The sequence below is a fragment of the Platalea leucorodia genome (assembly GCF_965183815.1).
Source record: "Platalea leucorodia genome assembly, chromosome: 3".
Lineage (NCBI taxonomy): Eukaryota > Metazoa > Chordata > Aves > Pelecaniformes > Threskiornithidae > Platalea > Platalea leucorodia.
In genome coordinates, this window is record NC_138825.1 from 100036743 (window position 1) to 100049653 (window position 12911).

Sequence of the window (12911 nt, forward strand, 5' to 3'; positions counted from 1 at the left end):
CGTGGGCTTGACTAGTAAGCGATTAAAGCATAACTCTGAGTAAACTGAATTTGTGCCAGTGTCAACGTAAAACTTTTTATAAAAGTCAGTACTATGAATTATTTACTGTTATCTCAAAGCTCAGTATCAACACATCAGTTCACTCTCATTATATTCCTCCTTTATAACGCCGTCTGGAATCACCCTGTAATATGCAGGATGGTGGCAGCATGAGCCTGCAATGTAGTGAGCAACGTAACAAGGCTAGGCGACCGCCCAAATTATTCAATGCTTTGGAGACCTAGAAAGAGTAGCTTTAGCACAAGCACACTCCCATAAAGTGTAACAGCTTCAGAGCACCTGGGAAAAGACAGGGCAGGCCTTCACCACGAAATCATTCCTGTGCAGGGACAATTCGTCCCAAAAACCTTTGTTCAGTTCCAGCGACTGAACAACCCACGCTGGAAAACTATGCTGCTTTAACGTTGAAGAATTGAGCCACTAATGAGAGCCGTAAGAAAGAGTCCTCAAAACTACGTGCCTGAAAGACTGTCTTTCCACTATCTATATTCAAGGTATTTTGTCCCTTAGAAGCTTATAACAGACTGTCAATGCCAGAAGTATTGGCCAAAGTCAAACTACCGCATAGAAGTATTCAGCCTAATTTTGTGACCCTGTGAAGATACAAATCCCTTCTTTAGAAATAGCATTCAAACCTAATTTGGATTATCACACCATTAAGATCTTTAATTCTCAAATTCTAATAAAACAAGGATTGCCCATTAGAAAGTGCTGAGAACAAAGTGTAAATAGCCAGATGCTGCAAAAACACTAAAACATACTCCCAAAAGCACACATAAGTAATGCTTACCAAAGTAGTAACGTTATCAAAATGCATTAATTAAGAGGCAAATTAAATAACAAATCAGTGATGCTGTTTAAGGCTCTATTACTTCTTAATTAAGTTTGGCCAGGACACACAACTTCTGTGCAGCAGACACATGCAAACGTGTGCTACAAAAGCATTACCAAGCACTACTAAGCCAGCTGTACTTGCAGAACTTAGGCCTAGATCGAATAGTATTTCAACAACTACTCTTCACAAACAATACTGGAAGTGTACTACTGTGTCATAACTTCTACTGAAATGTGCCTCTTCACTCCAGATAAGGCTGAGGAAAATCACTACAGATTATCCTCCTAATTTGTATGTTGTGGAACAGCAACCATTACCTTACCATCTTTAGATTTTAAAAAGATTCCTTATGTACAATCCTTTCTTATAGTTTCACTGAAATGTAATTGATGATTCCAGTGAAAACTACACTAATTATCCAGATAGCAAGTGTCACACTCCAGTTATGCCTCCGTTTGGTATAACGGAACAACATTAGATTGACCTCTGTAAAACATGCTGGATTTTTGGCCCTCATTCCCAAAAGACTCAATTTAATAATATTCCTAGCATCTCTCAGCAGTGCACTGTGCGAGCTAAAATTAGCTGAAACAGCTTATTAAATGTGTATTCACTTTTGCAAACTAAATTAGTAATCAAAACCCCACAACTTCAATCAGGAGCTTTGGAATAGGACAGGAATCACGAATCTTCTTTTACTCCTTACTCTGAAAATATGGTGAGCTTTAGTAAACAAAATGTATGTATTAAAACTAAAAACTAACACAAACTTGAAATACTGCAATAACTTAAAACATAGCAGTTCTATAGAAGATAGCTTTCCAAGCTCATGAGTGTGTTAAAATTTCTAAACCATGATTACAGAGGATAACATAAAGAAGTACTTCTTTACTATAAAGCAACTATTGGCTTTAACAAAGTAATCTGAGTTAAATGAATTATATATAAAAATAGTGTGTGTTCCTAAGAAAAAGTTGCAGATTTTTCCTCAAACTGAAAAGTCAGATAACCTACTCATTACAGTTCCTACTGTTTTTCAGACGTCTCCTCAGCTACTCACAAAACAGGCAAATTCCAGAAGAAGCTTCTGAAAAGTATTTTAAGTAGATGCAGATAATCTGCGTACTTAGCCACATTTCTATAGAATACATTCATTGTTTTTAAATCCCACACAAGTGTTATCAGCTTTCAGCAAGAACATTATGCATCAATTGAAATAAGGATGTCTCTAGTCACAGTTGTATTAGAGTTCTAATGGAAATGTTCACATAAGAGTATCATGATTTTCACTGCACATTAAATAATTCCAGACTCTAGTTATAATAAAAATTAACAAATTAGAAAATTAGCATACTGTCAGCTTCCTAAAGGAATGCATTTTTATTTCACGCTGAGTGTTTACTAAACACTCATGGTCAACCTTGATATTAATGTGACATAGCAATATAAGGCTTTGAAAACCTTTTTAAAAAGCAATCCAAACTGCCTTCATGTTATTCAATGCTGTATTTTCTAGGACTAAAATTCTATGCATTATATATGATCACCAATTTTTAAACCCTGTGAAGAGCCTAATATTGTAAAACTAGCAACTCCTAAATTGATCACCGAATTACTAACAGAAGAACATTCACATACAGTATTCACCATAGGTGTCCCAGCTAGATTTGATGCCTCAAACATTCATACAATGAAGACTTTATTTTTGCCTGACATGTTCTGACTTATCCTCATTTCAGTTCTCGCCAGCAAAAGAAAAAAAAAACCACAAATCACTATTTTACTTATTTCAACAAAAAACTGTTGCAAAACGTGTGTGAGAAAAGACCAATATGAAGAGAAAACACAGTTGTCTGTATGGGGCTAACATTTTGAACAAAAAGCCACGTTACTCTCTATGTGGGAAACAATTTTAAAATCCTCTAGCAGGAATTTCTTTACAATGCACATCACATGCTAAATTCCATTTAAAATTAATGAACTCGCAGCTCATAATGAACTTTTATTTACTGCTGTCAGCACTTTTGATAGGGTTTCTGGCATCCTCCCGATAGAAGCAGATAAATTTAAAAATTCAAAAGGCTACTGTCCAAGAGTGTCACTAAACAATGCAACAGAAGTTGTAAGAGTTTATCAGACTTACCGCCAGTGCTTTAGATAACTTTGTTCTATAGTTATTCAAAACAATCGCATCAATGTCCTTAAGTGGCACATATGCAAAGCCATCTTTAATAAACACTCTTCTGGCTCTAAACAGATCCACAGCATCTGCAAGTCCAACCTGAGAAAGAAGAAAAACCCACACTGTGGAAGAGCAAAATAATGCAGTAACAATGTTCACAATCCTAAGATTCAAGACGGACCAGTAAAGCTTTAAGTCATTCTCTGTCTTTTAACAAAGCTCTATCCAGGCAAAACACAAAGATTTTGAAATTAAATGTTGACTTAGGAATAGCTGATCATTATTTTGGTGGAAAAATATTGTTTACTTACAGAAAGTCATGCAAATAGGCAAAATAAGCTACTTTAAAGTTTGCATCTGTGATTATTAGCCCAATTATGTAGCTTTGCATCACTTACTGATCTGATATTTGAAAATGGACTTCTGTTGGCCTTCTGTTTCAGGCATCTTGAAATATTTCATTCATGTAAGCTACATATAAAAGGTCTTGGAAACAGATCTGGAACCCAACCAACTTTGCTCCAAAGAAGAATCGGTGGGCTACATTAGATACTTCTTTCCTCTCCCCTTGCTCTCTTGCAAAAAGAATTTCAGACTAATACCATCAGACCAAACCTAGTTTCAGCAACAGATGTTTGGGAATGTCTCCATCCTGACCGGTCTGTCAGTCAGGCAAGTTAAGTCATTTGTCTGGGAAACGTTAAAAGTTAAGACCGTTTATTGTGGCGAAAGACAAGGGATGGCAGAAGAGGACAGAAGACGTTAATAGTAGTTTAAAGGTCTCTTCATTCTCCCAGTCCCTCAACTCTACCCTTATACTGACATGAAGAAGAAGAGGAACTCTCATTAGTCTCAGTTAATTTAGATACTTTTATTAACTGTTAGGAATAGTATTAGGTAAACTTAAAATTAGTAACTCCAAGTTTAACTGAGAGAATGAATGCAAATCTGTGGCATTTACCAGTTTCTACTTACCTTATAGAACATTTGTTCTTTTACTTTAATCATAGGGAGGCCAGGGGTTGATGCACACAGCTCATTTGCCAATTCATTTTTCAGGTCTTCACTGATCTAAAATTAAGAGCTTGTTTTAAAACTGCTGAAATATTTTAGAATAAGGCTTTTTTTTCTTAAATTAACATGAGCTAAAAGATTACTTAATCTGTAAATATATCATCACTTTAGTTGACAAGGGAAAAATTACTACATATTCAAGTGATCACTAATAATTATAATTTTCTAATATTCTACTAATAAATAGAAACCAGCAAAACACTAGTGGTCAATAGTGCTAAATAACCTTCCTTCTGAAGCAGTGGTGCAGATTTTAAAATATAATAATTTTAAACATTAACACAACAATGATAAAACACACTTTTTAGAAGTCAGCCTCTCCAAAATAAAACTTGTGACAATCCATGCTTGTATCTAGATTTTACTGGATGCATTAAAACAAAGCATGATGACTTAATGGCAATTAGTAAGGACATAAACAACTTTGTCAGATTTTTAACAAAAACATCAGTTTCAGCTCATTTTTAAATCCAGACTTTTTAAAAAAGTGACATATCATCTTATATTCACGGATTTATCTCTCCCTCCTTTTTATTTTGAGGAGTGAGAACAATGATATACTTATTGTTCACTAAATGTTAGTGGTTTTCCAGTTCTTGAAACAGGCAAGTTAAGCAGCAGTGCTCTAATTTAACAACTTGAAATATTTAAGCCAAAATTTCTAGCTTGAAAAATCATGGACAATGTTACACTTCCGAATATAAAAACTTAAATACTGCATATACATAAATATATATAGTATGGTTTTTGACTACTTAATAACGCACCAAATACAGCAGAAAAGCCACACTTAAAATTAGCATTTTGTAGTGATTTTACTAGTCAATAAATCATTTTGGGGTTTTATTCAACAGAAAACAATTAACAAAAAAATTTGAAATCGACTTGTTCCGCTTTAAATCATGATTAAGCTCAGGCTTCAAAACCTGAGAAAATTAATAAATTTTAAAAAAATTAAATCATAAATAATCCACTCTGATAAAGCAGATCATACATGCTGGTAATCCAGCAATGATACCTAGTAACTTAACTACATGCAACAACAGTCTTAAATATTTACATAATATGTTCTTAGTAAGTATAGTGGAAGTACTTGTCCCTGACTGAAAGGGATTAAATGTTAAGGAACACAGAATAACTTCCCAAAACACAGATGGACACAGATGTCACCAAAGTATAATACACTGTGTAACACTGCTTTACACAAACTGGACGTGTCCTCTAATACCTATGGAGAGGTGACATTAGGCTGCAGTCAAGATAGCTTTTAGAGCCTAGGCAGGAACCAAGCCAATAGACACCCAGACTCCAAACACAAGATAAAAAAGGCACTCGGTGTCCTTCCGCTCCGTGGAAATGGATGTGCATAAGCAGTTCAGTTACTTCTCTGAATGGGGCAGAATATCTAATTTGTTGACTGACACTGCTATGCAGTTAAATGGACATTTAAACAAAACTAAACACTTTTCTTGGAAGTCATAAAACCGTAGAATACCAGGTTGGAAGGGACCTCAAGGATCATCTGGTCCAACCTTTCTTGGCAAAAGCATGGTTTAAATAAGATGGCCCAGCACCCTGTCCAGCTGAATCTTAAAAGCGTCCAATGTTGGGGAAAGTCATAGGAAGGACCCTTGAAGTTGAAACTTGGAGGAGTAGCTCAGCAAATCCCTTCTATGAAAGTGATTTGAGAGATGCATATGAAATGACCAAGGCAGCGATGTCTAGAAGGCTTCTAGAAGCTATGTCCACATCTTGACATTATCTGTAGTACTCTCTCAGGAAAATCAGTTTAAAAAATAATAAAGCTGCCAGCAATGCAGAAGAATGTAACTTTGAAGACAGAGGAAATACACAGTAGCATTATATTTCTGCATCTGAAAATCTAATGCTGCAGGGAAAAACAGCCTGCAGGGAAACCATTTTTCTTTGGCAAAATAGCTGTATCAAAACAATTAAATGTGTTTGTGTAAGAGATATGAGAAAACACTTTCTATAAAATACACCCACTGACAATCTTATTTTTGTTAGTCTCTGGAAGATTCCTGCTTTCCTGGAACTATATACAAACTTCACACAGTGCTACCAAAACCCTGCTACTCCTTCCAGATGATATATTTCTTGTTTAAATAAGTATAAATCTGCATCACCACATCAGCCTGCAAGCTTGCCTTTCACCTAGTATAGACCAAAGTTTCAATGTTAATTCCAGAATACTGACTTCCATTTTTCAGTGTAACAGTTTTATGCTTTCTCAATAGAAATTGCTTAAGAGAGTTCAGTCTACCATGTCATTCCAAATCCTCAGTGAAACTGTCTTCAAAGAAAAACAGTACAACATATTGTATAGCTATAGTGGTTACAATTGCATTATTTCTTCTAGGATATCTCACTAAAAAAACCGTCAAACTGAGCCAAGGACAGTTTTTACAGAAAGCCATTGAAACAGTCCAGTAACTACAGACAGACTTGCAGTACTGGGGGAAGAATGAGACGAAGGAAAGACAAGGATTCCTTGCTTAATTGTTTTACAAAAAACAATTAGCTCATTTTTATCAACAAAACCATTTTATTCAGTACTACATTTAATTTCAAGGGGGTTTTATCTTTTAATATACACACAAAATAATTATACTGACTCCAAAACTTCACAAGCTGTCTAGATCCTTCTTTATTAGTAATTTGACCATATCAATCAAGTCACAGCAATTTTAGATTTTCTTGCATCTCACTAGCAAAAAATTTAACACTGTTGGGGTAAAAGTGATCCTTGTGAAACCTCCAGAAAAATAGATTAATGGGCCATGTCTAAAGATTTGCATAAGATTGTGGACAGTGTTACCGAAAATACAGTTTCATCAGAAATTGTATTTTTTAAACAAACACAAATATTATTGCGAAACAATATTTCTCATATAAATAAATAATACTTATAAAGCTGTTAAATCATTTACTTCTTACAGCCTCAAGTACCTTACAGGTTAGGCAAACCTTCAGCAGCCCTACGAACACTTTGCTCCTTGCCCTTTCACAAATTCCCGTTGCCTTCATGTTTTTAGCTAATGGAGGGAGAGGAAGAAGAAACAAGGATATCCCTAGCCCCTAACTAAAGCTAGGAGATGACTGCAGAACACATTTAAAAATAAAACTTGCCTCCCTAAAGACTGAAACATTAAAAATAACCTTGCACTGGCATTAAGGATTTCACCATTTTCACATAAAATTGTATGAAATTGACTGAAGATGCAATGCAATGAAAATAAGCTCCTTACAGTCTAAGCTCAGACTCAAGCTTTCAGCTAGGTCATGCCTGTACCTCTGTATACAGAGCATCATGAAACACGTATCCCAGTTCTTCTTGGTTCATGGAAGCTGGAAAAGCTTTTTTTTTTGGTCCTTTTTTTTTTTAATTTTAATAAGAACACTACGGTTTGTATGTTTAATAATTTCACCTCTAAAATGGCACCCGCAAGAACACATTCCGGTAATCATTAAAAAATTAGACACAATTAAATACAGCTTTTAGGATTCTAATCAAGATTGGAAAGATAAACAGACTGCTTAACTTTTTACAGCACTAATGATGTTCGCTAAGTAAAATACTGTGATGTTCAAAAGATTAAAAAAAAAAAAAAAGTAATCAACAGAATTCTTCCGAGGGTGTCATCTGGTGCTCATCTGACCCTCACACTGAACTGATGCAACTCACCCCACAGAAGACAATTCACTAGTTTTGCCTCATTAGTTTGTTGCCAGTTTAATAAACTGAAACTGCTTATCACCAAGGCAGTCCAAGGCACAAGCAAAGAACAATAACACCAGAAAAGGATCTTCCCTTTTCAGTGACAGTGGGTCACGTATCGTAGCTCGAAACAATTCAACACTTCATTGTAACTTTTTGAGACAGAAAAATTAGAAAAATCAAGACATGAAAAGGGAAGGCATGAGAGAAAGGAAGGAAGCAAGCAAGGATTTGGGACAAGTTTGCATTCTTTCTAGTTTTCTTGCTTTCTACATGCAGTTTATTCATTGATTTTAATCACAGAATTGTCTTGGAAACACAAAGACACATAAATTTAGATTAAAATATGAATAATTTAATATGTGAGGCTTGGTTAAACAAACAGTGGCAGTGAGGCCATCCAAAATCTTCAAAATAAATTTGATATCCCTACTCTGTTTTAATGAAGAGATAAAGATGCATGCACACATTATACTCCTATACATGCACAACTACTTAACTTTGCTGGTCCTTACTGGGAGACTTAGAAACAAGAACACAATGCACGAGGCCCTTCCCTTTCCAAGGCTCAGCCTCAGGTATTTATGGGCACACGTCACTGGTGTCCTTAGAAAGCGAACTTTTTAAAACTTGCTTTTAGTCACTGAGCAGCTGGTACTCAAATGGCACAATACCCTTCTCAAAAATTATCAAATGCTATCAAACAGACAAAACAATAACTTCCTAGTCAATCTTCTCCATTGCCACACAGCACAGTAGAAACTAAGCTAGAACGAGAATACAAAAGTATTAACCTAGAGACCATTAAATTTAAGAATATAAATTTAAAGTGTATTCACCTGGTTAATGAATACTAGCTTGATTGGGAAAGGACATAATTCCCAGCTGCCCTACCAATTAAGAGCATGAAGAGCCTTAAGTAAAACCTTCGAGGCTCATAAATCTGTTGTTCACAAATTTGATTACAATGTTTCTTAAGAGACATCAATTCCATTTTGGCTAGGTACAAATGAATTAAGAAGAAATTTATATTTCCCAGGGTACTACCACTTACTATTTTAGCTCAAGTTCAGATTGCTGGCATTTCTAAAAATATAAAGGGCTGCACTTGGAATTATTATATATTCTTATCCATTGACAGAAATGTTGTTTGGGCTTTTTTTTAAGTCAGGAGTGGGCACAGAAAGGACATTTTATGGATCTTCCTCAACTACGCAGCTAATTCATGGTTACCTTAATCACAGAGAAACTCAGCGACTCAGGTCCAGTTTCCTACATTCCTGACAAACATTTCCCTACATCCATGAAAAGGAAAGCTTAACAAAATGATTACTACAGATTACTCTCGAAACATCACCACATACATCTTAGAGTCGCACATGACTGAAGAGCTAATGGAAGATCCTTATGGGAAATACAGCAACAAGTTTTCTTCCATTTACAAATCAGGATGCTAACGACAGACTCAATATTACAGAAACTTGTTAACAAACATTTCTCTAGATTCAATCACAGGATTAGCAGGGAACAGCATTTCAGTGTTTACAGACCATTTTTATGAAGCTTACGTCCAAAACAGCAGCTAGTAAATTCTACTTGCAGTGTAATTACATCCTGCACAAACTATCCTATCAGCTTTTATGCTGTTGTACTAAGGAACAATATAAACATTTCCAAAGTTACTGCAATGACTGCTATATGAAGAATAAATTCATTTTGGAAACATTCCTAACCTCAACCACTACAAAAGAACTTAACACCTTGATTATCCAAAGAATTTATTTTCTTCTTGAAGAACATATGGATATAATTTTTAAAAATACACTATTGATATCCCAATTTTCTCTTCCCTTATGCCGCAAAAAAACCATCTAAAATATTTATAGACAAAGAGAGGACATTGGATGACACCATTCTCCTTGTCTATACTAAGTCTCTTCCAGGAATCCAAAATCTCCAGTTGCTAAGAACTGAGGATCTACAAGGATCAGGTTAGGACTGCTATTCTTTCATCACTTCCAAGCCATTGGATAAATGGCAGTCAAGTGTCACCTGATCAACCACTGAGTGCTATAGCACGTTATCACACAAATAGCGTGGGTCCCCTTCCCACCTCTTCTATCATAAGCTGAAGAACATCATGTAGAAGATACCCATTCTTCACTGCCTTTCTGGTACAGCTGCCATTTCATATTACTTTAGAGAGCCAGGGTTACAGCAGAGCATCTGCCTCAGGATTCAGTTGTCTAGTTGTTTTCAGCTAGATTAGGAGGAAGGATGTTTTTATTCATCATCTCATTTTTACTGCAGCCTTTTTTGCAATTTTTATTTCAAAGCATGTCACTTTTTCAAAGCTGGAAGAGAATCTACTTCAAAACAGAAAGAGTGTGCATAGTACCCAGTACACAAGGATTCAACCTTACAGTGGACTCTAGAGGTCCTACTTAACTCAAACAATGAACCACACAAAACTAAGAAGAATCATAGTGCTCTAGTGCACTAAAGGGGGCATAAGTAACTGTACAGTTTGTGTTTTAGTTTGACTTTAGTTTCACAAGTCAATTTTAAGCAATAAAAGCTATCTTCTAAGGGTCCATTTAGATTTCTGCAGATAATCAGCATCTGTTTCTAATCAAACTGAGATGATTACCAAATTAAAACTTTTAATTAGCACTTTGCATAATTTACAAACTGTTGTTCATTATGTTTATGAAGGTGAAAAGAGACATCCCCAGTAGCTATATATTCTTCAATCACATTTATTACTTAATTCCACAATTTTATAGAACATCACCAACACCATATGTGCAAATAAATACATGCAACTAGAATGACTGCAGCAAAATGCTAGGTTTCTCCATGACTAATAACAAAGTCATGCTCATAGCTCAAGGATCCATTAGAGAAGGGTAAATAAAGACCCTCCCCATCCATCCTGTCAGTGCACAAAAAAATGGCAAGTGCACGTTCTCCTCTCCTTCCATCCAACACTTATCCCCCTTAGATTTATGAGATGTGCTTATATTCTCCTGTGAATCAAGCTTTATGCAAAACCTCTATATGAGAATACTATAATTCGTTTTAAGCCTAGATGTTTTAATCAAACCCCACCCCATCTACCCATCCCTCACAATGTTAACTCACTAGAATACTCAGGTTGCTTTGCAATCAACCCAGTTATTTTATGAGACTGCTTGGCAAAAGACATTACTTCACTATTACTTTGCAAACAGACCTGCCAGTTGGCCTACCAAATCCTCAGACTGCCATACAACAGCCTGGAGAGTACGACCTACGGGTTGAACTGGATTCCCACACTGCTAGTAGTCCTGAGGAAAGAGGTCTCCCCAGGATATTCTTCCCCTAATACATCACTACAGTCAACTACAAGAGCCATAAACCTAGAGATCAATGGGCTTTTTTTCTTTATCTAGGACAAGAAAAACAATTTTAGAAAAGGAACAGCCAATTCTGCAACGAAGAAGCCACTTGGTTTCATTTAAATTAAATCTATCTTCTGAAACTTGAATGATTAAACTGAGAAATTTATTACTGCCTTTGAAATGAAATACTTTAGGATGAGAGTAACCAGTTACATTTTTTAAAGTGCTACATGTTTCACTGTCTTATTTAAACAAACCCTAGCATTTAAAAAAAAAAAATCTACTCCTAAGCCTTTCCACATAGTTTTGTTTCTATTATGACTTTAAGCATGGAGCTAAGTGACAGAATACATATTTTTAGCTTAACTTTGGCAATAAGACACTATTTCCCACTTAGACATGCATCCCTTCTGACCTTTGCTGTCACCTGTAAGACAAGCATTGCTGGTTTTCAAGCAAAGGGACAAATGTAAGATTCAAGTAGCAAGAAACTAAGATAAAATTCAGAACCATTTCCTTCACAAATGCCAACTGCAGCCTACCTGGACATAGTTACTGTCTGTCTTAGCTTGGCATAAGTTTCCACACAGTAAAATTAGGTTCTAGACAGTTTCCACTTTTAAGCATTTCCCCCCCCATCCTGTTTGGGAAAGGAAGAAATATTATTTGATGCTTCTTGAAACGCAAAGCCATAAACCCAATCAGAAGAATATTTCAGTTTATACACCTGGTACCAAAATGGATAATTACAGTCACAGCCTTTTAGTGGCTAGACACGATATGGAGTATTTTCTTTCACCTATATCTGTCCTTGTTAAGGACACAAACTAGTCACACTCTCATTTATCCAAATCTGACTTTAGGATCTTCCATTCCCAATAAAGGTAGTCATAAAACATTTTTTCAAGAAGCTAAACTACAAATATTTATACAACTAACCCACTACTGAGATAAATGCTTTTGAAGAAAGCATAATAGTGATATCAGAAAGTCTCTCATAGGAGTGCTCTGATCATAAAAATGGAAATTAAAGAAGTTTAATTTCTACTGCTTAAAGCTGCTAAAAAAGTACTTCAACCGCAACATCAAAGAAGAGCTACTGTGGAAAAAAAAAATTAACTCCATTAATGCATTTTGCTCTTTCCTTTTATTTTGCAGTCTTTATTCTTTCCTCTCAAATGCTGGCAGATGCATTACAGAGTGTTAGCTCCCCCAACTGTCTATTCCTATCTGCTGCTCATTCCACATTACTATGATCCAAAACATTTAATAATGTGCTTTGTAACAGCATTAAAAAAAATTAAGATGGTTAATTTTACAACAACTGGCAGTTACCCAAAAATAAGGCATCTAACCTAGAAGTTCTAAAAAAAGTCATAATAATTTTTAAATTTCAGGAGGCTCTTCAGAGGTGAAGAAGTTCTAATATAATTTAAACAGGATCTTTTATGCTCTGTGGAGAGGAAACAGCAACACAGAAAGATGTATTCAAGAAAAAAATATACTACACTTTGAAGTTTATATCTTCTGCACACTGCAGAAAGATAACACAGAACAGAAGCATTGCAGGGAATCTAAATTCAGTTGTACATCATCCTTATAGCACAGATAAAGATACGATAATAAGTATTAATTTTC

General features: G+C 35.4%; 1 protein-coding gene across 1 annotated transcript in view; it reads right to left on the reverse strand.

Moving 5' to 3' along the window:
- The window catches only part of PRIM2 (DNA primase subunit 2), a gene marked incomplete at its 5' end in the record, with an annotated part of 129697 nt that overhangs the window by 99295 nt on the left and 17491 nt on the right, over positions 1–12911 (reverse strand). Inside the window, 2 exons of the mRNA XM_082306285.1 lie at positions 3039–3176; positions 4053–4148. Of these exons, the coding sequence (XP_082162411.1) occupies positions 3039–3176; positions 4053–4148 (234 nt within the window). The remainder of the gene's footprint in view (positions 1–3038; positions 3177–4052; positions 4149–12911) is intronic.